General features: G+C 49.2%; 2 protein-coding genes across 2 annotated transcripts in view; one reads left to right on the plus strand and one right to left on the minus strand.

Moving 5' to 3' along the window:
- PLEKHJ1 (pleckstrin homology domain containing J1) overlaps positions 1 to 26,937 on the plus strand; it is a 114,484-nt gene that overhangs the window by 63,772 nt on the left and 23,775 nt on the right. The gene's annotated exons all lie outside the window — the stretch shown is intronic.
- The window catches only part of DOT1L (DOT1 like histone lysine methyltransferase), a 76,340-nt gene that overhangs the window by 37,827 nt on the left and 11,576 nt on the right, over positions 1 to 26,937 (minus strand). The window contains 15 exon segments of the mRNA XM_060232834.1: positions 461 to 584; positions 3,905 to 3,935; positions 3,938 to 4,123; positions 4,126 to 4,291; positions 4,293 to 4,388; positions 11,602 to 11,727; positions 12,726 to 12,863; positions 14,642 to 14,743; positions 15,989 to 16,080; positions 16,542 to 16,655; positions 19,799 to 20,039; positions 21,618 to 21,701; positions 21,900 to 21,941; positions 23,869 to 23,975; positions 25,003 to 25,071. Of these exon segments, the coding sequence (XP_060088817.1) occupies positions 461 to 584; positions 3,905 to 3,935; positions 3,938 to 4,123; positions 4,126 to 4,291; positions 4,293 to 4,388; positions 11,602 to 11,727; positions 12,726 to 12,863; positions 14,642 to 14,743; positions 15,989 to 16,080; positions 16,542 to 16,655; positions 19,799 to 20,039; positions 21,618 to 21,701; positions 21,900 to 21,941; positions 23,869 to 23,975; positions 25,003 to 25,071 (1,718 nt within the window).

Consider the following 26,937-nt stretch of genomic DNA (forward strand, 5'->3'; position numbering starts at 1 on the left):
CAGGAAGGAAAGAAGGAAGGGCAGGAAGGAAGGAAGGAAGGAGGGAGGGAGGGAGGGAGGAAGGGCAGCAAGGAAGGAAGGAAAGGAAGGAAGGGCAAGAAGGAAGGGGAAAAGGGAAGAAAGGAAGGAAGGGAGGGAGGGAGGGAATGGAAGGAAGGAAGGAAGGGCAGGAAGGAAGGAAGAAAGGGCAGGAAGGAAAGAAGGAAGGGCAGGAAGGAAGGAAGGAAGGAAGGAAGGGCAGGAAGGAAGGAAGGAAGGAAGGAAGGAAGGAAGGAAGGAAGGAAGGAAGGAAGGAAGGAAGGAAGGAAGGAAGGAAGGAAGGAAGGAGAAAGGTGGAAAGAAAGCAACTTTAAATGCATTCTCCAAGCCACTAGCTGGCTTGGCTTGGAAAAGTGATTTAAAGAGAGAAATGCCTTTCCCGAGCCACAGTTTGGCCACCCTTGCCCTACGGCTTCCTTACCTTCTCGTTAGCAGGTGGCAAAGCTGCCGGCGAAGAGGGACGGGGTTCCTGAGGGCTCATCTTTATGCCGTTCGGTATCATTGGGCTCGGAAATGCAACGCCGTTCTCTTTTATGTGCTCCGATCTGTAACAAAGAGGTTGAAGTTTTGAGACTGGCCTTGGCAACAACAGCAACATGAACGTTTGAGAAGGAGCTGAGGTTGGCTGGCCGGCCGGAGGCCTCCTTCGAATGAAGGTGATTTTGCCAGCTGGGGGGCTCTGCAATGGCCAGCTAAGCAGCCAGAGAATACCTCGGACAGCCACTGTGAGTTGTAAAAGAAGGCAAGGCTAAGTGGACCAGTGGACTGGTATATTAAGAAAACTCAGCAGCGCTTTGTTTTTTTTTAAATTACAAAGCATCAGCTTTAATCAGCTACACTTCATCAAGTGATCAGGCAAAAGTTCCATGTCTGCTAAACAAAACAAAAGGTAGTTTCAGAGGGTAACCACGTTGGTTTGCAGCGGAACAGCTAGATTTGAGGGAAGAAGGTCTGACTCTTGAAAACTTAAAAGGTAAAAGGTAGTCCCCTGTGCAAGCACCAGTCGTTTCCGACTCTGGAGTGACGTTGCATCACGACATTTTCATGGCAGACTTTTACGGGGTGCTTTGCCATTGCCTTCCCCAGTCCTCTACACTTTCCCTCCAGCAAGCTCATTTGACCGACCTCGGAAGGAGGGAAGGCTGAGTGAACCTTGAACCGGCTACCTGAACCCAGTTTCCGCTGGAATCAAACTCAGGCCGTCAGCAGAGAGCGTGGACTGCATTAATGCAGTTTTACCACTATGCGTCACAGGGCTCTTGCTTGAAAGCTTACAGCCCCAAAATCTTTGTTGGTCTCTACTGGACTGGAATCAAACACACAGGCAATGGCTTTTAAAACTGTGCTCTGAAAGGAACCTCAAGAGTTCTTTGAGAAAAAAAATTCACCCCGAAACAGGCTTGCCTTCCATGACTGATCTCCCTTAGCAATGCCCAGCCGCGACAAAAACTGGGGGAGGGACGGTGGCTCAGTGGTAGAGCATCTGCTTGGGAAGCAGAAGGTCCCAGGTTCAATCCCCGGCATCTCCAAAAAAGGGTCCAGGCAAATAGGTGTGAAAAACCTCAGCTTGAGACCCTGGAGAGCCGCTGCCAGTCTGAGAAGACAATACTGACTTTGATGGACCGAGGGAGGTCTGATTCAGTATAAGGCAGCTTTGTATGTATGTGTGTGTGTCTGTGTGCGTACGTTGCAAGGAGTCATGCTTTCAAGTTAATTCAGCCTAACAGTGAGGCGCAATACACTGGGTCAGTGCTCTGTTCGACCGCGCCAAAAAATTCCACAGAATATTTACAAAGAGTGGAGATTCTACATTGGCTAAGTAAGGCCTTACAGAGAATGCGTATCTGGTGGGCAGCCTTGCTGGCTGCAGCGAAAGAGCAAGACTTGAGTCTTTACAAAGAATGAGCTAGAGCCTTGTGAGGAAGAGACAGGATTCTGGGGTTCCACTTAAAAGCCATCAGTCTTGACAAAGGCAACAAAACGTTTGACACCGGCTAACGCGGACTGGCTTCATGTGGATGAACTTATTCTTTATCCTACACCTCACTGAAACAATAGTGGACTGAACGTGCAAGACTGTGAAGTGGGATCATTTGTTTCTTAAAGTACCTGTGTGCGATCTGGATGAAAGAATTCATTACAGACCGTCTTCTCATGATTTTGGTTTCTGAGTCAAAAGCAGACCTTTTTAAAGTGCCTGCATGCACATAGCCTGTGTGCACTCGGATTTATTTTTCTGCAGACTGTCTGAATTCATTTTAGTGCAGACTGCTTGGGAAAAGAGGTTATGTCTAAGTGCCTGTGTGCACTCTGATTTATTTTTCTGCAGACTGTCTGAATTCATTTTAGTGCAGACTGCTTGGGAAAAGAGGTTATGTCTAAGTGCCTGTGTGCACTCTGATTTATTTTTCTGCAGACTGTCTGAATTCATTTTAGTGCAGACTGCTTGGGAAAAGAGGTTATGCCTAAGGGCCTGCGTGCAGTCTTGGGTTTCACATTGCACTCTGTTTAAAGGTAAAAGCTTTGGAATATTAAAGTGCCTGCGTACACATTTATATTGTTCATCTTAGATTATTCAGAAGTAGCGGCCAAAAGGTTTTTCCTAATACATATAAATGTTTTGATAGTATAGTTTCACCCTGACGTTTCTTCTATTATAGTTTTGCTTAAACTGAGGGAGCCCCCTTTCTTTCTATAGCGCGTCCCTTAAAGAACAGCAAGATCTCCAGCATACAAACGTCTGAGAGGCAGAGATTCCTCTGTCAGGATGCCTCTCAAAAACCTGCCCCCTGTGGCAATCTTGCCAAGCCTTAAGCTGTTGCTGGGCTTGGGATGTGTTTGTGGTCTGAAAACCACAGAGCCTCCTCCTGTGTTCCTTTTCTCAAAGAAGCTGTCCTTCCTGATCCCACTCTCACCTGGGATCAGGAAGAAGAAGATATTGGATTTATATTCCACTCTGAATCTCAGAGTCTGACCTACCATCTCCTGTCCCTTCCTCCCCCACAACAGACACCCTGTGAGGCGAGTGGGGCTGAGAGAGCTCTCCCAGAAGCTGCCCTTTCAAGGACACAATCTCAGAGCGGCCTACAATCTCCTTTCCCTTCCTCCCCCACAACAGACACCCTGTGAGGTGAGTGGGGCTGAGAGAGCTCTCCCAGAAGCTGCCCTTTCAAGGACACAATCTCAGAGCGGCCTACAATCTCCTTTCCCTTCCTCCCCCACAACAGACCACCATGTGAGGTAGGTAGGGCTGAGAGGGCTCTCCCAGAAGCTGCCCTTTCAAGGGACAGAGTCTCAGAGCGGCCTACAATCTCCTTTCCCTTCCTCCCCCACAACAGACACCATGTGAGGTAGGTGGGGCTGAGAGGGCTCTCCCAGAAGCCGCCCTTTCAAGGACGGAGTCTCAGAGCGGCCTACAATCTCCTTTCCCTTCCTCCCCCACAACAGACACCCTGTGAGGCAGGTGGGCGTGAGAGAGCTCTCCCAGAAGCCGCCCTTTCAAGGACAGAGTCTCAGAGTGGCCTACAATCTCCTTTCCCTTCCTCCCCCACAACAGACACCCTGTGAGGCAGGTGGGGCTGAGAGAGCTCTCCCAGAAGCTGCCCTTTCGAGGACAGAGTCTCAGAGCAGCCTACAATCTCCTTTCCCTTCCTCCCCACAACAAACACCCTGTGAGGTGGGTGGGGCTGGAGAGGGCTCTCACAGCAGCTGCCCTTTCAAGGATAACCTCTGCCAGAGCCATGGCTGACCCAAGGCCATTCCAGCAGCTGCAAGTGGAGGAGTGGGGGAATCAAACCCGGTTCTCCCAGATAAGAGTCTGCACACTTAACCACTACACCAAACCGGCTCTCAAGGAGAACCTCACCTCTGATGGTTTTCGTTATTAGCTGACTTCCGCTGCCCGCATGGTCCTGGTTCAGGTGCCTCCGCAGGGCTATCTTCGCTGGGGAGAACCGGGTGTAATCCGGCAAGGACAAGCTCGAGACCTTGTCCGGCTTCTGCCTACAGTTGTGGTTCGGGGTGCAAGGGACAATGTCTTGGTCCAGGTGTGAAGCTGCGTACTGCGGGGTGCCCTGCTTGGAGGAGGCCTGCCGAGAGCGTGCTGGATTTCGTAGGGGGTTGCGTGGCCATTCATGGACAGTTCAGGGCTCATGCCGTTCATCTGGGGCACCGGGAACTTGGGGCACTCCAGTTCCAGTTGGAACATGCTGTGATCAGGCTCCGGATCGCGGCTCAGGTGGTTTTTGTGGCGCGGTTTGCGCCGGCAGCGATTCATCGGGAGGCATGTACGATTTCAGCTGCAGAAGTTCTTGCTGCCTTTGGCTCTTCTCGAGTTCCACGATGCTGATCTTTATGAGGGAAAAAGAAGAAACAGAATGAGACTGGATACAACATGCCTAGTGAGCACAGCGCTTTATGGCAGATGCTTCCTTCATGCTGCTCTTCAAAAACCACATCCCGTCGAACATCGAACAGGGCATATCACTCCTGGTTACATTTTTAATTTATATTATTTTCTTTTTCTTTCTCTCACTCTTCATAATATTATTATTACTTTTCTTTTACTTATTATTTTTCTACTTTTGCACTTTTGTCTTGGGTCCCCCACTACTGAGCACATGGTTATTTTCTTTCTGGCTTATATAAGTGCCTTAGTCTGGCCCGAGGTTGGCCAAACTGCGGCTCAGGAGCCACGTGTGGCTCTCCAAGCCTCCACCATCAACCAGCTTGGAGAAGTCATTTCTCTCTTTAAATCACTTCTCCAAGACAAGCCAGCTGGCAGATTGAAGAATGTAATTAAAGGTAAAGTTGCTTTCTTTCTACCTCTCCCTCCCTCCTCCCCCATCTATTTTCCTTCCTTCCAGCATCTGACATTCACGTCTTGTGGCTCTCAAACATCTGACATTTATTGTATGTGGCTCTTTGTATATGGCCGAGGACCTGCCTACCTGAGGGACCGTCTCTCCCCATATGAGCCCCAGAGAGCGCTGAGGTCAGCTGGAAAGAACCAGCTGAATATCCCTGGGCCAAGGGAAGCCAGATTGAAGGCCACCTGGGATCGGGCCTTCTCCATTGCAGCTCCACTGCTGTGGAATCAACTCCCGGAGGAGGTACGGGCCCTGCAATGTTTAGATCAATTCCGCAGGGCCTGTAAGACCTACCTCTTCAAAATAGCCTTCAACTAATGACAAGCTAAGAAAGTGCCGCTGGAAATGTTTTTAGCTACTGAACCTTACTGAAGATTTAATGTTTATAGCACCATAATGTTAATTTTAATATAACTTGTAAATTGTTTTTAATGATGATTTTATAAGTATAACTGTTGATGTATATTGTATTTTTATGTTGTAAGCCGCCCTGAGCCTGCCCTGGTGGGGAGGGCGGGATATAAATAAAAAGTATTATTATTATTATTATTATTACATTAAGCTAGTTTGGCTAGCCCCGGTCCCATTGATCCTTTCACAGGCTACCGCACCAACATCTATGCTGTTTCTATTCTTATTTTCAACTTAGGATACCCTTATGGTAAGCTTGAGTGTATTGTGTACAATAGTTATTATTGTTTGTCATATCGCATATTTTGACTACTCTTTCTCTTCTTTTGTTATTAAGATGCTTTCTGATTAGATAAGGCTTGTTTTATTCAAAAAAGGAAAACACATCCCGCTCCAAAGCTAACCGCTGGGCAGGCAAACGACAGGTTACAATACAAAATACTTTATATGCAACACAAACGGAGACCACATGCAAAATATTCAGATGTCTTGCTTGGGAGATATTTCCCAGCTTCCTTCACCTTTGGAAATTTTGTCTTTCAAGCTGCTTTGTCTCAAATTACAAGCTGTGATGCAAACTTAACGGGATGAAAATTCAGATGGGCAGCCGTGTTGGCTCGAAGTAGCAGAACAAAGTTCAAATCCAGCTGCACCGTTAAGGCCAACAAAATGTGTGTAAACACATTTCTTCAGATACACGCAGGGTGAATTCTAGCAGGAGCTCCTTTGCATATTAGGCCACACACCCCTGATGTAGCCAATCCTCCAAGAGCTTAGAAGGCTCTTTTTTGTAAACTCTGGAAGGATTGGCTCCATCAGGGGTGTGCGGTCTAATATGCAAAGGAGCTGCTGCTAGAATTCCACCCCTGGATACATGTATCTGAAGAAATGTGCACGCACACAAAAACTTGCATTAAATTTTGTTGGTCTTAAAGGGACTTACTTTAACTGGATAAAATTATTGGGGATAGGCTATGGCTCATCGGCAGAGCATCTATTTTGCAAGCAGTAGGGTCCCAGGTTCAATTCCTGGCATCTCCAGTTAAAAAAGGAACAGGCGACAGGTGATGAGAAAGACCTCGGCTGAGTCCCTGGAAAACCACTGTCAGACGATACTGACTTTGAGAGGGCAAGGCAGCTTCGTGTTTGTGGCCTGTGGTCTATAACGTTGCACAACTGGGCTCTTCAGCTCCCAGTGACTGCTGCTTTTCAGACCTTTTCTCAAGCCACCCCCTTTAGACCAGCACTGTCTTCAGCTCCCGCCTCTGTCATGATCCTGGGCCTAGTGAGGCCTGCAGGCCCCAGGGAAGCCTGCCTAGGAGTTACTGGGGAAAGTCTACATTTCCCAGGATCCCCTCTGTCCCTCTGATTGGATCTCATGGTTTTGGAGGGAAACGGGCCCCAGGGAAGCCTGCCTAGGAGTTTCCCTGTAGGCCCCAGGGAAGCCTATCTAGGAGTTACTGGGGAAAGCCTGCATTTCTCAGAATCCCCTCTGATTGGGTGGCAAGGTTTTGGAGGGAAACTAGCCCACAGAGAGGTGGGACCTGGGAGGAGAACATAAAAGGGCCAAGCCCAGACAGGGTGTGTTCTTTCCTGGAGAGGCTGCAGGCAGGGATGTTCTCTGTCTCGAGAGGTTGCAGACAGAGGAGGGGCGCTCTCTGGAAGAGGCAGCAGGGAAAGATCCCTTACCCAAGGGGGTGAGTGTTGGTTATTAGAGGAGGGCCTGTATAGTTAAACGCATCAGGGCTTTTGTTTTCTTTGCACTAAACTTTTTCGTATTCACCTTAGCACTAAATCTTTGTCACCCACTTATTGTTTCAAAGCACTGATAATAAACCTCTTTTTGTTGTTATACTGCCTGGGTTCTCATGTCTCCTCGGTCACAGTTAAGAGCTATTTCTTAATAAAGAAGACAAGGGTGCTCTGGGCCCTCCATACAGACCCTGACCAGAGTGGTGGCAGCCAGTAGAAGGCCCTGCTAGGCCCCGGCTGTGTGGCAGCCTCCCTGAGAACTAGGGTTGCCAATCCCCAGGTGGGGGCAGGGGATCCCCTGGTTTGGAGGCCCTCTCCCCGCTTCAGGGTCCTCAGAAAGAGGGGGGGGGAGGGAAATGTCTGCTGGGAACTCTGTTATTCCCTATGGAGATTTATTCCCATAGAAAATCATGGAGAATTGATCTGGGGCTCTGGGGGGGCTGTTTTTTGGGGAAGAGGCACCAAATTTTCAGTATAGCATCTAGTCCCTCTCCCCAAAATACTCTCCGAGTTTCAAAAAAGATTTGACCAGGGGGTCCAATTCTATAAGCCCAAAAGAAGGTGCCCCTATCCTTCATGATTTCCTATGGAAGGAAGGAATTGAAAAGGTGTGCCGTCCCTTTAAATGTGATGGCCAGAACTCCCTTTGGAGTTCAATGATGCCTGTCACAGCCTTGATCTTGGCTCCACCCCCAAAGTCCCCAGATATTTCTTGAATTGGACTTGGCAACCCTACTACATGAGAGCTGCTGCTGAGTTGGTGTTCTCAGCGTCAGGGAGCAGGACGAGAGCTGCCGCAACTATTCATAGTTTTTGTGCCAGGAAGAATTTGACCTGTCTTTGTTTTTTATAAGTATTGTATAATGGAAGGCATATTTTAATATCGTTGGATTTTTTTTAAAAAAATAAATTGTACAACGTAAAATTTCCAAAATAAAAAAAAAAAACTTCGAGAAATATATTGCGCATAGCATTGTATTATGGAATGTACTGTACTGTGGAATTTTGATTGTAATAACATACAGGCTTTGTAACTTTTAAGTCAGTGTCAGAATAGCGAAATAGGTGATTAGCACTTTAGGCCTTTTTTACCCATGGGAATTGCTCAGGGAATTTGAACATGACTCATGGCTGGCAGATGGAAAATGGCCGTGGCCTTCCGAATAGAAAAAATAAATTAGAGAAAGCCTAAAAAAGGTTTTGAGGGAAAATAGAGGAACCCCATCTTTATTTGAAATGATGATGTGTATGTTCTTCACAGAATACAGTATATTGTAATGAATTAAGGCACCGTCAAACTATTGCACCTATAAACAAAAAGGACGGTCCCAGGTGGTCACCGCGCCTCAAAAAGGATATTATAGCAATGGGAAAAGTGCAGAAAAGGGCAACTAGAATGATTAAAGGTTTGGAACGCTTTCCCTATGAAGAAGGGTTAAAACGCTTGGGGCTCTTTAGCTTGGAGAAACGTCAACTGCGGGGTGACATGATAGAGGTTTACAAGATTATGCATGGGATGGAGAAAGTAGGGAAAGAAGTCCTCTTCTCCCTTTCTCACAATACAAGAACTCATGGGAATTCAATGAAATTGCTGAGCAGTTAGGTTAGAACGGATAGAAGGAAGTACTTCTTCACCCAAAGGGTGATTAACATGTGGAATTCACTGCCACAGGAGGTGGCGGCTACAAGCATAGCCAGCTTCAAGAGGGGATTGGATAAAAATATGGAGCAGAGGTCCATCAGTGGCTATTAGCCACTCTGTATGTATGTATGTGTGTGTGTGTGTGTATTGGCCACTGTGTGATACAGAGTGTTGAACTGAATGGGCCATTGACCTGATCCAACATGGCTTCCCTTATGTTCTTAAGAAGGATTTTCTAGATCCAAAATGAGATTGGACTGGTTCTGGTATCATCGTTGGACTTATTGAGTGAATGCTGCATAATTTATTTCATGTGCAGCAGCGAAGTTGTGTGCTCAGGGTGATATTTTTGTCACTGTAAATTTATATTGTCACTGTAATTTTGTATTGCAAAGAAGGAATCGCTTTAATGATATGTTGATATTGTTTTACACACAGAGAGTATTTTCTTGTTATTTCCTGGTTGTAAAACCTCCGTGGTCCCAGCATCTGTTTACATCATGATACGAGGAAGACTGTGCCAGCAGCTTATGATGAAAGTTCGCTACGAGCAGAAGGGCTGGGAAGAAGGACCCAGCATCTCTCGTGTACACACACACCTTTCCCTCCTATCCCTTTGTGCCTCACCAACAGCCTACTGAAACCTGGACAGTGTTGCCATAGGAGACCAGCTCCCTAGAGAAAGGCACCATCTGGTGCAAGAGGACTCGCTAAGCTACCTCTCCTGGGAGAGGGAGAGGAGCTGCTATTTCCCCCCGGCCTAGTCACAAACCTCAAAAAAGCACACAGAGCATGCACACGGGACAGATAATTTAGAGGGCTGGGAAGGTGGACCAATCACCAGACACCACGATGCCGCCCTTCGGCTGCTGTGGCCAATTTTAGGGTTTCCAGTACAAGGCACAGTGGCCAAAGAGCTACCTATCAATCATAATAATCTAAGAAAAATGTAGTCTAGTATAGATATGAGAGTGAGAGTGTGAGCATGTGCTGCGGGAAGAAGAGCACTGGGGTTGTGGAACCTCCAAAAGAACCATAAGGAGAGGCCTGGAGAGCAAGTTCGGAGTAGTAGTTAAGTGTGCGGACTCTTATCTGGGAGAATCGGGTTTGATTCCCCACTTCTCCACTTGCAACTACTGGAATGGCCTTGGGTCAGCCATAGCTCTCGTAGGAGTTGTCCTTGAAAGGGTAGCTGCTGTAAGAGCTCTCTCAGCCCCACCTGGCTCACAGAGTGTCTGTTGTGGGGGAGGAAGGGAAAGAACATTGTAGGCCGCTCTGAGACTCTGTCTTTGAAAGGGCAGCTTCTGGGAGAGCTCTCTCAGCCCCACCTACCTCACAGGAGGTCTGTTGTGGGGGAGGAAGGGAAAGGAGACTGTAGGCTGTTCTGAGACTCTGTCCTTGAAAGGGCAGCTTCTGGGAGAGCCCTCTCAGCCCCACCTACCTCACAAGGGGGTCTGTTGTGGGGGGAGGAAGGAAAAGGAGATTGTAGGCCACTCTGGGACTCTGTCCTTCAAAGAGCAGCTTCTGGAAGAGCCCTCTCAGCCTCACCCACCTCACAGGATGTCTGTTGTGGGGGAGGAAGGGAAAGGAAATTGTAGACCGCTCTGAGACTCTGTCCTTGAAAGGGCAGCTTCTGGGAGAACTCTCTCAGCCCCACCCGCCTCACAGGGTGTCTGTTGTGGGAGAGGAAGGAGATTGTGAGCTGCTCTGAGACTCTGTCGTTCTAAGGGCAGCTTGTGGGAGAGCTCTCTCAGCCCCACCCACCTCACAGGGTGTCTCTTGTGTGGATGGAAGATAAAGGAGATCGTGAGCCATTCTAAGACTGATTCAGAGCAAAGGGCGGAATATAAATCCAATGTTGTCTTCTCTGGTGGCCAGAAGACTGACATGCAACTTGGAATGAGAAAGAGTGACAGAGTTGGAAAGGAACTCGTAAGCCATGTGGTCCAACACCGGGGGCTCAGTGCAGGACATCCCAAACTATAGCATCCCTCTCCAACTTCTGCCTTAAGATCTCTAAGGAGGGAGGGGCCCAAATGTCACTCCAGCATCTGCCCGGTGGAGAACCTGGGGAAGGCAAGGACAGGATCTTTGAGCCTACCAACTCTCCCCACCGCCCCACAGCTACTGGGACAAATGATGTTATGGCCATATAAGACCTTTCCTCCCAGAGGCACATTGTGAGGCAAACTAACGTGGTAATGCAGATGACCTTCAATTCAAACTGTGCAAGCGAACAGAACCAGCTGATGGTATGGGGGGGAAAGGCAAGAGCATTCCCTACCTCAGGTGTCAAACATGCTGTTCGGGGGCTCATTCAGGCCATCAGGGCCCTGAGCAACTGTTATCTGCTTCCTTCTCCCTCTCTCTTGCTTCCTTCTGCATCACAGCTTGCTTTGCCAGGCTTGCTCAATCGCACAGAAGCTACAGAGCAAAGTTTCTATTTTCTCCATTGGCTGAGGCTCCTCCCTTGTGGTGGAAATAGTTTGCTTTGCCAGGCTCTCTCAATTGCACAGCAGAACTACTGAGCCAAGCCTCTCTTCCTTCTACTGGCTGAGGTTCCCCCTGCCCTCAGTCCCTTGGGAATGGAGGGGAAGAGCCAGAGCTTCCTTTGCCCAGTTCCCTGGATCTCATGGGAGAAATACAAAGAAAGCACCTTTAAGACCAATGAGTGCTAACGTTTAAAGTTTTTAAAAATATATATTTCTGTTTGTGTTCTTTATAAAATGTATATCTCTGCTACCTAATCTTAAATAGGCACACACATGCCCAGCCTGACATGGCTCGACCCAACAAGGTCTCATTTATGTCAGATCCGACCCTCATAACATGAGTTTGACACCCCTGTTCTAGCTGTTGCGCTTCCTCGCTCACTTCTGACACTCTTACCTGCAATTCCAAGCAATGCTTCTGCTTCTCAGAGATCTGGTTCTTCAGCGCCTGCTTTTCTTTTAGCAGATTCTCCAGCGACAGTGTTGACCAATCCAGCTTCAGTTCTTCGCACCTGGCCTTCAGCTGAAAGGTGGAGAGAGAGGAGGTCAACTGAGAACAGCTACAGCTTGGTCACCCGGAAACCAGAAGCCTGTGCCCTCATGCCAACCAGGTAACTCATAACCCATTTCCCTCCTTATCCACCAGGGTCTTTTGGGAATACAACAGGTTTAACGCCCTTGGTTTGAGAGAATCATTTCTAAGAGATCCCAAGGCCCCAAAGTGCCTTAGCCCTGTTCCGGAGCATCCAATGGGTGCCCTCAAAGTGGCTGTTTTACTGCAAAGGAACTTCAAGAACAGAATGGAGAAATTGCTGAACTGCAAATTATTATGGAACTTGGAACAAGCACTCCCCCCCCCCCCCGGACTGAATAGGGATACTGGGTTTTTTTAATCTCATTACCTATGCTAAACCCACTCTCACTGAGTACAGCGATACACCCACAGTATTCCAATGTATTTCTCTTTAATAATAGTATATCAGAATAATGTTTTATATTGACATACTCAAATAAGGGATATTGGTTGTTTATCTCATTACATATAAACCCACTTTCATTTTATGTATTCTTTTTTTCTAATGGCAAACGAGAATGATGTTTATAATGTATAGAATGATGTTGAGAAGTATATTAGGTGGACATCACTAGGAAATACATGTCCTTTTGTGATTTACCTAGACTTGCAGAAACACCAGTTGGCAGGCAACTTGAATTCCTTCCAGACCAAATGGCCTTCTAAACTGCCACACTGTTCCACCATATGATCCCAGCCAGTTTGCCCTTAATCAACAAACTGCACGTATTTCAGCACACTATACCTGATCCCCTCGTCTGAAGAACTGTGCTTTTAGCACACAAAAGCTTACGTTCTGAATAAAACTTGGTTGGTCTTAAAGGTGCAGCATTGACTCCTGCTTTGTTCAGCTGCTTCAGCCCACTTGGATTTAGCCCTGTTATGCGAGCCAAACCCTTTTACTAGCTGCTGTGCTTGTTGGACGGACACCGTTTGGAAATACCCACCAGCTGCAGGCTCTGGTTTCTGAGTTCACCATTATCTTTCTCCAGCTGCTTGGTCTGCTCCTTGAGCTGTTGATTGTGAGCAGAGATCTCTTTCTGAGCTTGAATAAGGTCATTGTAGGTCAAAGCCTTAACTCCCAGCTGTGGAGGACAGAACATGGCAAGATGCTGTTAACCAATCTCACAACAAAAAGGGGCATCCCACTGGGTGTGATGAATACTTCGCCCCTTCTCCTTTTGTCTGGCCTCCTTCAAGGTTTCAGAAATGCACTATCCCTTTACTGTAAGTGTATTCACGAATACTAACACCCACTGATTTCTTTAGACATTTCGTGTTCTGTGTGTAGTGGGATGTTCCAGGCCTGCAGGTGGAAGAGGAGCATCTGGTCTCTCTGGGTTACGCTGATATGGACCCACTGAAAAGGGAAGAATATGTGGAATGTAACCTTGATGGGAAGTACCGTATTTTTCGGACCATAAGGCGCTCTGAACTATAGGACGCACCTTCCTCCTGGGGGGTGATCTGCTGCCTCCGCCTCCGATCCCGGCACTTCCCCCGCGCCGGCCTGCCGGGCTCCAGCTTCTTCCAGCAAGCGCTGGGATCGCTCCACGCTGCCCCCACCACAAACCCAGCGCTTCGCGAGCGCCGGCTGCGGAGAGGGCAGCGTGCTTCCTCTGTGCCTGTCTGCCTGGCTCCAGCTCTGACTCTTACAGCAAGCGCCAGGATCGCTCCCTCCGCCCTCCGATCCCAGCGCTTGCTGTAAGCGTCAGAGCTGGAGCCAGGCAGACAGGCACGGAGGAAGCACACTGCCCTCTCCGCAGCCGGCACTCGCGAAGCGCTGGGTTTGCGGTGGGGGCAGCGTGGAGCGATCCCAGCGCTTGCTGGAAGAAGCTGGAGCCAGGCAGGCAGGCGTGGGGGAAGCGCCGGGATCAGAGATGGAGGCAACGGATCCCTCCCCCCCCCCGGAGGAAGGTACTCTCGCTCCGTAAGATGCACACACTTCCCCCCCCCCACTTTTTTTTTGGGGGGGGTGCGTCTTATGGTCCGAAAAATACGGTAACTCAGAGGGAGGAGGAGGAGGGAGAAGAGGGAGGAGAAGAAGGAGGAAAAGAAGGAGAAGATGAAGAAGAGGAGGTAGGTGGGACTGAGAGAGCTCTTCTAGCAGCTGCCCATTCAAGGACAATTCCTACAAGAGCTATGGTTGACCCAAGGCCACGACAGCAGCTGCAAGTGAAGGAGGTGAATCAAACCCGGTTCTCCCAGATAAGATAAGAGTCCACGCACTTAACCACTACACCAAACTGGCTCTCAAGTAATTAAGTAATTCATTTAAGTAATTCCTTTAAGTCAAGTCATTTGAATTACTTTGACAAGCGTGGGAAAAAGAGCTATTGCTTTGCAAGGTATAACTGCTGGGGCACCACCCAATCTACTTCAGCCCGGCAAGACACGGCCTTGCATTCGCATGCTGACAATGTTTGCTATCTGATCTACTAGTAAAGCTTCTTCTGCCTCTGAAGGAGTCCTGTGACAGTATCTGGGCAAAACCTTACAAAGGGAAAGCCTTTGGTCTCTTCAAGGCACAAGGGGAAGGAAGGGCTTTCTAGGGCTGGCAAAAAACCAGGTTGTGCGCATCCCCAGAGGCTTAAGACAGCCAAAAGCAGGCTAGATGGGGCCGGGGCTCAGAGGCAGAGCATCCGCCTGGCACGCGGAAGATCCCAGGTTCAACCCCCAGCATCTCCGGTTAAAAAGGACCTGATGGTAATACGAAATGCCTCTAGCAGAGAGAGCCCTAAGCGGCTTCATGACCAATGCGCCGACTCTGCATAAAGCATCTTTGCATGTTCAAGGGCGCTTTATCGGTACACCCCGCACCCCAAAGTAAAGCCCCCTCTCCCCCCCCCCCCCGGCCTGGTACCTCATCCAACTTCTGCTGGAACAGCCGCTTGATTTCTTCTTTCTGAGCTTGGCAATGAGTAAACAACTGCTGTGCTTTCCCCAGCAAATGTGTGTTCTTTTCCTGAAAGAGAAAGTGGCCGAGACGTCACCACCCCCATTCACAGACCCGGGTCCTTTTACTACAGCGGCTGTCGGAGCTTCCTGAAGCAAACACAGAGCACTCCCTGTTCTTCAAAGGCAGCAAGCCTGTGAGAAATTCTTGGAGGCAGCTGCTGATGCCACTACCCAGAAATTGACAAACTAAACACAGCATATGTAAAGATGATATTGGATTTATATCCCACCCTATACTCTGAATCTCAAGAGTCTCAGAGTGGTTTACAATCTCCTTTCCCTTTCTCCCTGACAACAGAACACCCTGTGAGGTGAGTGGGGCTGAGAGAGCTCTTCCAGAAGCTTCCCTTTCAAAAGGACAGAGGCTCAGAGCAGCCGACAATCTCCTTTCTCTTCCTCCCCCACAACAGACACCCTGTGAGGTGTGTGGGGCTGAGAGAGCTCTCCCAGAAGCTGCCCTTTCAAGGACAGAGGCTCAGAGCAGCCGACAATCTCCTTTCTCTTCCTCCCCCACAACAGACACCCTGTGAGGTGCGTGGGGCTGAGAGAGCTCTCCCAGAAGCTGCCTTTTCAAGGACAGAGGCTCAGAGCAGCCTACAATCTCCTTTCCCTTCCTCCCCCACAACAGACACCCTGTGAGGAAGGTGGGGCTGAGAGAGCTCTCCCAAAAGCTGCTCTTTCAAGGACAACTCCTGCGAGAGCTATAGCTGACCCAAGGCCATTCCAGCAGCTGCAAGTGGAGGAGTGGGGAATCAAACCTGGTTCTCCCAGATAAAAGTCTGCGCACTTAACCACTGGCTCTCCAAACTAGATATCCTTGAATTCTCTATCAGAACACCACAAAAGCAGCACCGCAGAGAGAAAGTTCCAAACTCAGCACTTTTCTCTTTCTGGTGTTTTAGTTCTCCGCCTGCAGCGAGATGTTTGGGGGGGGGTTTATATTGAAGGAAGCGTCTGATGTTTACATCTTGCCTTTGCAGCTCTCTCTACCAGTGTGAGACACTACCAGCTCTTTGCACAACGTGTCTAGATATAGGACAAAGTGACAGGGTACAAGGCAGAAGACCTCTGGGTTATACTTTCCAGGTGGATAATTTTGGGGTGGGGGGGAAGAACTCTTACATCACACCAAGAATTAAGTGACCCTTCCCACAAATTTACAATATACAATTTGCTTCTTTTTTTTTTTAACGCCCCCTGAAGTCCACTCAATTTCAGAACAACCAGGAAGGCCGCTGGGAAAGCCACTCACCTTTTCCTGTTCCAACAGCTGCTGAAGGTTCTCTTTGTACTGAGGGGTCTTCATGTACGCCATGAATTGCATGTACTGGATCTTGAAGGAGTCTGTAGGACAAAACAAGAGGAGGGGGATCCAAGAAAGGAGGGCGTTAACAGCCCCGTGTCGCAACTCAGCCGCACCTCCTGCACAACCCTCGGTTGGGTCCGACCCTGACGACATTTCCTTGAGCGCTACAGTTTTGTGCAGCCGGGGGGGGGGGGGGGAGTCATGAATCTTTGCCTCCTTCTAGGGTTACCAGCAGAGATGGAGGGGTAGGGTTGCCATATCCAGGCAGGAAACTCCTGGAGATTTGTGGATGGAGTGTAGGAAGGAGAGGGATCTCAGTGGAGTACGATGCCACAGAGTCCCCCCTCCAAACCATCCCTTTTTCTCCAGGGAAACTGATTTCTGTAGTTTGGAGATGAGCTGTAATTCCTGGGGATCCCCCGGTGCCCTCTGCAGGCTGGCGTCCCTACCTCCCCGCAATGGCACCTGACACCCCAACGTGAACGGGAAGGGCTCTCACCTAGCAGCTTCTGTAGTGCAGGTGGGGTAGGAGTCACCAACAGCTGGTTCGACGAATGCCGCTGCACTTTAGGAGGTAGTTGGTAGAATGGACTATGAGGTGACCTGTATGCGTCTGGAAAAGAAGAGAAGGCAGGCCGTGACTCCCAAGGGTTAAAATCGGATTCAGACCAAATGTTGCAGAACTGAGAGAGCAGCGCAGACTGAGCCACCCTGCTCTCTAAGCCAGCGCCGTTCAAATGATGCTCTGGCAAGACTAAGTGCGGTGGGTTCCTAGGAAGCTGATGGGTCCCCATGCACTAAGCATGCAGCCATGATAGAACACTCAGGTGTGTTTGAAGGCAAAGGTGAGGGCCACCTGGCCACGTCAGCAACTGTGCTCGCTAGAAGATCTCCCAGACACACACACACAGGGACCTCCATGGAAGAGACTGGATTGGATATTGGATTTATATCCTGCCCTATGTACTCTGAATCTCAGAGCCGGCACAATCTCCTTTCCCTTCCTCCCCCACAACAGACACCCTGTGAGGTGGGTGGGGCTGAGAGAGCTCTCACAGCAGCTGCCCTTTCAAGGACAGAGGCTCAGAGTGGCCTACAATCTCCTTCTCCTTCCTCCTCCACAACAGACACCCTGTGAGGCGGGTGGGGCTGAGAGAGCTCTCCCAGAAGCTGCCCTTTCAAGGACAGAGGCTCAGAATGGCCTACAATCTCCTTTCCCTTCCTCCCCCACAACAGAGACCCTGTGAGGTGGGTGGGGCTGAGAGAGCTCTCCCAGAAGCTGCCCTTTCAAGGACAGAGCCTCAGAGTGGCCTACAATCTCCTTCCCCTTCCTCCCCCACAACAGATGCCCTGTGAGGCAGGTGGGGCTGAGAGAGCTCTCCCAGCAGCTGCCCTTTCAAGGACAGAGGCTCAGAATGGCCTACAATCTCCTTTGCCTTCCTCCCCCACAAGAGACACCCTGTGAGGCGGGTGGGGCTGAGAGAGCCCTCCCAGAAGCTGCCCTTTCAAGGACAACTCCTGCGAGAGCTATGGCTGACCCAAGGCCATTCCAGCAGCTGCAAGTGGAGAAGTGGGGAATCCAACCCGGTTGTCCCAGATAAAAGTCTGCGCACTTCGCCACTACACCAAACCACTTGAACTACACCAAACATGCAGGGCGTTTTCCAGCAGATGAACAGATGCTACAGGGGCTCAGTGAAAAGGAGGGCAGCTACTAAAAAGAAAAGCTTCTGTAAAGCTTACAAACTTTTCTACAAAGCCAAGGTTACAGAGCAGCCTGTCAGGAGAAGCTGAGCTTCCGGTCTTTCCAGAGCAAGGCTTGAAACTGTGTGGTGCAGAGGGCCTTCAGAGAATAAGCTCGATCTGGTGTGAGGGGACCTCTAGGAAGGGCTCAGGAAACCCAGGGTTGGGCAACAAGGGACAGCTGCCCCTGACTCTGCTGTTGTTCTGGCAACCAGGCTCAACTTACGGAAGAAAGACTTAAAGGCTGTCCAGGTATGGGATGCATGGGGAGGGAACCCGCATGGTGCTGTGCAGCCTTCAAGTGGACTCTTGCAGCTGCATGGGACCGGGGGCGGGGGGGAGGCTTTGGGGCTTCTCTGATGCTCTTATGTCTGGGGCAGCGTTCCCTTCTAAGCCGAGTTAGTGTGAGCTAGCTCACAGGTCCAGTTGCTTTCAGGGGAGCGTGATTATTAAAGGTGGTCAAAGGGTGAGGCTTGAACCCCTTCGATGAAGGAGAGAGAATTTCTGCAGGGGCTGCCCTACAACAGCCGTCTGCTTTCGACCTCGTTCCCATTTCTTCTCTCTCTTTACATGACTGACACAAGATCGCCCCTGCCTGCATTCTCAGCCAAAAGCTTGTTCCTGAAGTTCCAGATTGTCAGCCTGGTCCTACGCAGTTATGCCCCTGACGTATTTTACACCCATTTCCGGACGTACAGAGAAGCCTGCTCCAAACAGAGGAAGTGCAGCGCTTGTTATCAAGACGTCTCCCCTCCTCCCAACAGCACTGAATAGCTCTGCCCGCTGACTGCAGTCCTCGAGGGCAAGGGGCGAAAGATATACAGTGCTCCATGAAATGGGTTTCTCCCCCTTCAAACGGTAGCATCAGGCTTGGAGGTCCACAAGTATTTTTAAGAAATCAAATTGGTGCTATTTGAGCTTGAAAACCAGTGGATTCAAAGGAGACTGATTGCAAGCGCCCCACTCTGGTTTATACAAGGCTGCAAACTGTGCTATAAGCCAGTCAAACGTTTCTGGATGCGAAGGCCGGATAGAACCTTCAGTTAACGATAAAACTTTTGCAAATAGCCAATGGATTAGGGCTTGCCCTGCCGCCTTTCTTTTTGCTTGGGGCTATCCTCCATTATCAGTGGCCCTGTTTCTGGCTTCCAAATATCCATCCGCCTAAATGACAGCGATGAGTAGCCCCTCCTCCCCCCCGCCCCATCCCGCCCACATCACCTTCCAGTATTCAGGAAGACATTTACCAACATGAGCCGGCTCACTGTTCCTGCTCTGAATCTCCTCACTTGGGTGGGTGTGGCCAGTTGAGAGCTGGACCAGGACCTCTTCTGTGGCGGCCCCCTGGCTCTCGAATGAGCTCCCTGGAAGAGGGACGACAGAACACCTACCTCCCGTTTCAACGTCCCAAAGGAAGGGTAAGGCATATCTTTGTCAGACTAACTGCCGTAGGGTGATCGGTTACGGTAGGCTTTTTAAAAAAAAGCTTTTAAAGTAAGGCTTTACTGTGAAAGAGCAGCAGTCTAGCACTGTGGCTGGACTCGGAAACAGGAGATAAAAATCTCGTGTCATTCACAAACTTATTTGCCCCCCTTAAGTCAGACCCACAACCTTCTGCAATGGGGAGATATTACAACGCTAACCTATGTTACAGAACTTTTTTTTTAAGGACTAGAGAGGTAAGCTGCGACATGCTTGTACACAGTGCTTCAAGGGCAATAAACACAACGTATTATTTTATTTAACACAAATGCGACTGCCTGTTAAGTGGCCCTGAAGGTATTTGGAAGAAGAGTAAAGTTGGTTCCATCTGGCCACTGATTATCAAGTCTGGCTACATGCAGAGAACCTAAAGAACAAGATCAGCCGCTCAGCTTCTGAGGAAAGGGACGTCCGTTGCTTTCAAGTCGGCCGGCACTCAAAACAACTTAGACGGATGGCGAGAAAAAAGGCAGCCGCTGTATTTCCCACCCCCAAGCCCCTCCCGGGATCTCCTTCGGCCCCACGGCTTACCCTGAGGAGAGGATGAGCACGTTTGCGATACAGTTTGAGCGTGGAGAAGCTCCAGTGCGGTTTGGTTCTTCTTGGTCTTGCGCTCCGGGTTCATGACGTTCATTTTCTTGGGCCGCCCGCGCTTCCGGCCTGCCATTTTCCTTCCCTTTTTGCTCAGTTTCTTCTTGCTGCGCGGTTTGGACGGAGATGGCTTTTTGACAGCGTTGGCCCCGGGGGTCTTCTCTTCTTCAGCACCATCATCCTTTTGGAAGTGTGGGAATTAAATTAAATTAAATTTTAGATTTATATCCTGCCCTATCCCGCAAATGAGCTCAGAGCGGTTTACAATAATAAAACAACAGAGTTACAATAATATCATAAAAACAGACCTTACGAAACAGGAACAGCACAGTAAATAATCTTACAGACCTAGGTGGTAAACAGCATAACATGTAATTAAAGGGCCGAACATTAAAAACAGACTAAAATAAATCATAAACCAACATACATGTATTTATTGTAGAAAGCTAAAACCATTTAAGGGCTCTATCCTATGTACAATCATAAAACCACAACAGGAACCCGCTGAACATGACCTGACGCATTTCGACCTAGAATGGTCTTCTTCAGAGGTCAGAAAGGTAAGTACACATATTGACTCATAGTGCAGAATAGAATAAAACAATAGAACAATGCTGGACCACAAGGAAATTTAATGAAGTGACAAAGGCTTAGAGATATTCTTATTCTACAGCCTTATGTCTTAATCAAGGGCATCCAGTGTCTAACCTAAACTTAGTCTAGGTCGAAACGCGTCAGGTCAAGTTGTGTGGGTTCCCATTGTGGTTTTATGATTGTACATAGGATAGAGGCTTATGATGGGCCCTTAGATGGTTTTAGCTTTCTACAGTAAATACATGTATGCTGGTTCATGATTTATTTTACAGTTTGTTTTTAACATTTGGCCCTTTAATTACATATTAACCTTTCAGGTTTCTTACCCCAGTGTTTGGGTTAAGTTTCTTTCCCTTCCTTGTTTTTCCTAACAGGGAAAGGAGATTGTAGGCTACTCTGAGACTCTGTCCTTGAAAGGGCAGCTGCTGGGAGAGCCCTCTCAGCCCCACCCACCTCACAGGGTGTCTGTTGTTGGGGGAGGAAGGGAAAAGAAGATAAAGGAGATTGTGAGCCGCTCTGAGATTCGGAGTGGAGGGCAGGATCTAAATCCAATATCATCTTCTTCACCTATGGGGCCTCAAAGCAGCTGACAATCACCTTTCCTTCCTTTCACCACAGCAGTCGCCTTGTGAGGCCAGTGGGGTTGAGAGAGCTCTGAGAGAGAGAACTGTGACTGGCCCAAGGTAACCCAGCAGGCTTCGTGCGGAGAAAGAGGGGGGAATCAACCCTGCTTCTCTGGATCAGAGTCCCCCGCTCTTAAGCACTACACCGTGCTGCCTGGCAGGGATCTGCTGCTCTTTAGCACCACATCCAGATGTTCTGTTGGAAGCTGGCTCGTCTTTGGGAAGGGAGACGAGAACTCCACCACCCAAACTCCTGAATGGACTGACTGGAAAGAGAAGCAGTGGCATGCCGTCTTCCCTCTAAGCTGCAGAGTCTTGTGAACAAAAATTTCTACTTTGTGAGCTCCTGGCATTAAGGTTATGAGCTACTGCATCAGTGAGTGTGCTCTGGAGTCATCCTTCCTGAGCTAAGACAAAAATGGGTGAGCTGGAGGCTAAAAATCTGTGAGCTAGCTCACACTGACTCAGCTCAGAGTGGACACTGGTGGCATGCAACCTGGATGAGGGGGAGGGGAGTGCCGTGGCGTCGGACAGGATCAAACCTTGTTTTCTTGGACTTTTGTCGGAGTTGTCGTGTTGCTCTTGTTCTCCCTCTGCTGCCGGCGTCTAGCTGCCTCTTGTTCCTCCTGCACAGGATAAGAAGGGGGGGGGGGGGCTAGTCACACACATAAGCCAAAAGGCAGCTTCTCCCCCCCCCACACAAAAAACCCCCTAATAGCTAGCTAGCCTCTCCCCCACCCCCAAGCCAGAGGCTGCAATATATAATGCTTCAACTAATACATACGTGTTTTTTCTTTTCCAAACAAAAGACTACTTATACTTACCCTGAGTTTTGGGTTTTTGAGACTAGAGAAGTAGTTTTCAAGCTTTAAAAAAAAAACAGAAAACACATGGGAGTCAGTCACCAGAACAAAGATTCCCAACAGGGCATACTAAGAGAGCTAACATTTCCTTCTTAAGAATGCCCCCCACCCCCCAGCTGCCTTTGAAGCAAAGGTGCTGTTGAAAATGGGGTCCATGCTGGTACTTGGCTTATCCATTTCAATACAGCCTGCTCCAATTGCAAAAGCACCATTTATCTATGGTTTAATGGAAGGCCTAGTTCAGAAACTTATCTGCTTTCTGTTGGACATCAAAAGCAGGTGAGAGGGGAGGAGAGAGAACCTGTCCTACACTGACCGAGACTCTCGGTCCATCAAAGTCAGTATTGTCCACTCAGATTGGCAGCAGCTCTCCAGGGTCTCAAGCTGAGGTTTTTCACGCCTATTTGCCTGGACCCTTTTTTGGAGATGCCAGGGATTGAACCTGGGACCTTCTGCTTCCCAAGCAGATGCTCTACCCCGGACCCACCGTCCCTCCATCTCCATCACCTACTGCCTGGACCCTTTTGAGTTGGAGATGCTGGGGACAGAACCTGGGGCCTTCTGCTTCCCAAGCAGATGCTCTACCAATGAGCCACCATCCCTCCATCTCCATCACCTACTGCTTGGGCCCTTTTGAGCTGGAGATGCCGGGGATTGAACCTGGGACCTTCTGCTTACCAAGCAGATGCTCTACCACTGAGCCACCATCCCTCCATCTCCTACTGCCTGGACCCTTTTTAGTGGGAGATGCCAGGGATTGAACCTGGGATCTTCCGTTTCCCAAGCAGATGCTCTACCACTGAGCCACCATTCCTCCATCTCCATCACCTACTGCCTGGATCCTTTTTAGTGGGAGATGCCAGGGATTGAACCTGGGACCTTCTGATTCCCAAGCAGAGGCTCTACCACTGAGCCACCGTCCCTCCATCTCCATCACCTACTGCCTGGACCCTTTGAGTTGGAGATGCCGGAGATTGAACCTGGGACCTTCTGCTTCCCAAGCAGAGGCTCTACCACTGAGCCCTCCATTTCCTACTGCCTGGGCGCTTTTGAGCTGGAGATGCTGGGGATTGAACCTGGGACCTTCTGCTTCCCAAGCAGATGCTCTATCACTGAGCCACCGCCCCTCCATCTCCATCACCTAATGCCTGGACCCTTTGAGTTGGAGATGCCTTAGATTGAACCTGGGACCTTCTGCTTCCCAAGCAGAGGCTCTACCACTGAGCCACCACCACTCCATCTCCATCACCTACTGCCTGGACCCTTTGAGTTGGAGATGCTGGAGATTGAACCTGGGACCTTCTGCTTCCCAAGCAGAGGCTCTACCACTGAGCCACTGACCCTCCATCTCCATCTCCTACTGCCTGGACCCTTTTGGGTTGGAGATGTTGGGGACTGAACCTGGGGCCTTCTGCTTCCCAAGCAGATGCTCTACCACTGACCCACCGGCCCTCCATCTCCATCTCCTACTGCCTGGACCCTTTGAGTTGGAGATGCCGGGGATTGAACCTGGGACCTTCTGCTTCCCTGATGTTGGCTCTGGGATTCAGAGACTGCCTCTGGAGCTTCCGTTTAGTCACCACGGCTAGTGGCTACTGTTAGATAACAGCCACATGAATCTGTCTGATCCCTTTTACAAAGGTAGGGAAGGGGAAACTGAAACAACCACGGCTTGCCTAGTAAACTCACGGAGGTGGCTAGATTTGAACAAGGAGTGCTCCTAGCTCAGATTCCCTGTTATTTGCTGGGCATGATTTTTACAGAAGAAAAGCTGATGCTTAGTAATTGCGTGAACCAGGGAAAACATAGTGCCAGGTTAGCAAAGCGCTCAGTTATCAACAACTAAAAAAACCCGAGATGCCCATACTGCTCAGCAACGCAGCTCAAAGCCGGATGTTTAGGCAGCCCACACCCACCGTGGTATACTCACTATGGTTCGATCGATAGTATGCAGGTAGTAAGAAACTGGTTTCCCGGTCCATGAGACAGACCCTTTCAGTGGTGATAACTCCACAACTCTCATTATAGTGCCAATATCTGTTTAAAAATAAATAAATAAACAAACAAGCATGCAAAGGAAATGAACACATCCTCAAGGTCAGCATGTGCATTTTTAGGGTGATGGGTTTATATTGGGGTGGCCAAACTGTGGCTTGGGAGCCACATGTGGCTCTTTCATACATATCGTGAGGCTCTCGAAGTCCCCACTGCCTCGTTGACTGGCTTGGAGAGTGCATTTAAAGTTAAAGTTGCTTTCTTTCCCCCTCCCCCATCTATTTCCTTTCTTTCCAACACACACACACACACGCTGTTGCCAATAAATACAATATCCGGAATAACTTAAGAGAGCTGCTGGCCCAACAGGCAGTATGTACCACTGAGTCGTGAATATTACAGAGGCTGCAAAGCTCCGGAGATAAGAAATATTATAGGAAACATTTTTGAAGCTGACATATGGTTTAGAGAGCCTTAAAACTAAAGGCTTACGTTATTCATGTGTGCATCTCTTGACAAAGATATTAATGAAATGGGAAATATAACAAATCAAAATTCCGTTGGGAATATATTTATATCACCTTTGAGCGTTGTACGAGTCTTTACATTTTCCTTGGAACTGCAATGGAACTTGGTGGTTTGGTTTATGTTATTCTGGATATTGCATTTACCGGCAACAGTGCGTGTTACAACATTTTGAATTTTTCTCTTCAGTAATACTAGTGTTTTGTGTATTACTTATATGTTGGAGATATTTAATACATCGTTTCCATCATACAAGGGACATATCTGGTGTTTTCTGGTTGTTTAGTCTTTCTCCCTGTCAGTTTTACCATTGCTCCAAGTTTCAGGAAAACAGACCGAGCCTATGCAGCTTGTGCTTAGCAGGCGGTTCCCACCTAGAAACAGCTGCTGACGGAGAAACTTACGGGTAAGCTGCAAACCTCACTGAGGTGCTGGCCTCGGCACAGGTTAATCAGAAACGTGACTCTCCACGACCCACGGAGAACGTATCACTGTTTTATACCCACGCAAGCCGAAATGACCACCACAGAGAGTGAAGCCTTACCGCTCAAGTTTCGACTGTTTATTCTAAAGTTTAGCGGTGCAAAAGGTTTTGACGATACTATTTGGCCACCTGTTGAGACAAAGAGAGAAGAGATCTTGAGTCACTGAATCCCCCTGGACAGTGGAAAAGGCAAGCAGAACTGGGTCGATCCTGTTGCAAAGGTCAGGAGAACGCACCTTGCCTTGTAATGTAGGAAACAAAAAAGGACCAAACCCATTCCTGAATGCCTTTTTCACTGAACGGAAAACATTCATGCAACCTGCTGTTATAATTTGGCCAATAACAGCCATTGAAGCAAGGAGAACTAGCCCTGATTTAAATACGATGCCAGCAGCCAGGAAGAGTGTGCCCATCTGAGTGCCCAGCACCTGACAAACTGGGCCCCAAACTCTACCCGTGCCACGCAGTGTTCCCTCTAAGCTGAAGTTAGCATGAGCTAGCTCACAGATTTTTAGCCTCTGGCTCACACCTTTTTGTCTCAGATCAGGAAGGAGGACCCCAGAGCACAATAATTTATGCACAGTAGCTCACAACTTAACGAGCCCCGTGGCGCAGAGTGATAACGCTGCAGTGCTGGCAGTCCAAGGTCTCTGCTCACAACCTGAGTTCGATCCCCGGCGGAAGCTGGGTTTTCAGGTAGCCAGCTCGAGGTTGACTCAGCCTTCCATCCTTCCGATGTACAAGGAGTCCCCAGCTTGCTGTGGGAGAAGCGTAGATGACTGGGGATGGCAATGGCAAACCACCCTGTAAAAAGTCTGCCGTGAAAACGTCGTGATGCGACGTCACCCCAGAGTCGGAAACGACTGCTGCTTGCACAGGGGACTGCCTTGACCTTTTCGCTCACCACTTTAATGCCAGCAGCTCACAAAGTACAATTTTTGCTCACAAGACTCTGCAGCTTAGAGGGAACGCTGGTGCCATAACATACCAGAGACACACAGCCCCTGGCAGGCATTGCAATGGCTGCCAGTATTTCATGTGGACCAGGCTGCACCCTAACCTGGATGACGCAGGGCCAGTTCTGATCAGTACTTGGATGGGAGACCACCGAGGAAGTACAAGGTTGCTAAGCAGAGGCAGGCAAGCAACCTCTTGTAACATCTCCTTCCTTGACAGGGTCACCAGAATTTGGCTGTGACTTGTTGGCGCTTCCTATCGCCCTCTGGAAGTGCCCGTGCAGCGGTCCGCTTGAACCTACATTTCCTTTATCTCAAAGTCACCCTTGAAATCAGGTCTCCGATACCTCATCGTAAGTACCAGCAGCTGCATCAGTGGCCTACCCTGCGAACATCTATCTGGGACCCGGTGAGAAGCGTTTCGGAAACGGCACATGCAAACACCGGCAGCTGATTTTAAGGGTCTCTCGATGCAATGTATGAGCCCTGTGGCGCAGAGTGTTAAAGCTGCAGTACTGCAGTCCTAAGCTCTGCTCACGACCTGAGTTCGATCCCCGGCGGAAGCTGGGTTTTCAGGTAGCTGGCTCAAGGCTGACTCAGCCTTCCATGGTCGGTAAAATGAGTGGCCAGCTTGCTGGGGGGAAAGAGTAGATGACTGGGGAAGGCAATGGCAAACCACCCCGTAAAAAGTCTGCCGTTAAAACGTAGTGAAAGCAATGTCACCCCAGAGTCGGAAATGACTGGTGCTTGCTCAGGGGACCTTTCCTTTTCCATTGCAATGTAATGTGTGTCAGAGGTGCAAACACAGGACAGATGAGAGACAAGCAGTGTCCCTTCCACTGCTGCGGAAGATAGACCGGAGTCCTCTATCCCTCAACAGCCCAAAAGCATCTCCCTCATCTCGGGGGGCGAACTTGTTCGAATTAGTTTCTTTGAACGATTCAAGGTCTTGGGCCCCAACCACTTAAAAGTTTTTGAATGGCTAAGGCTTCCCAGAGAGTGTCTCGTACAGGAAGACGGAAGGAAAAACGAATGCCCC

Source organism: Heteronotia binoei, chromosome 2 (genome assembly GCF_032191835.1).
Source record: "Heteronotia binoei isolate CCM8104 ecotype False Entrance Well chromosome 2, APGP_CSIRO_Hbin_v1, whole genome shotgun sequence".
NCBI classification, from domain to species: domain Eukaryota; kingdom Metazoa; phylum Chordata; class Lepidosauria; order Squamata; family Gekkonidae; genus Heteronotia; species Heteronotia binoei.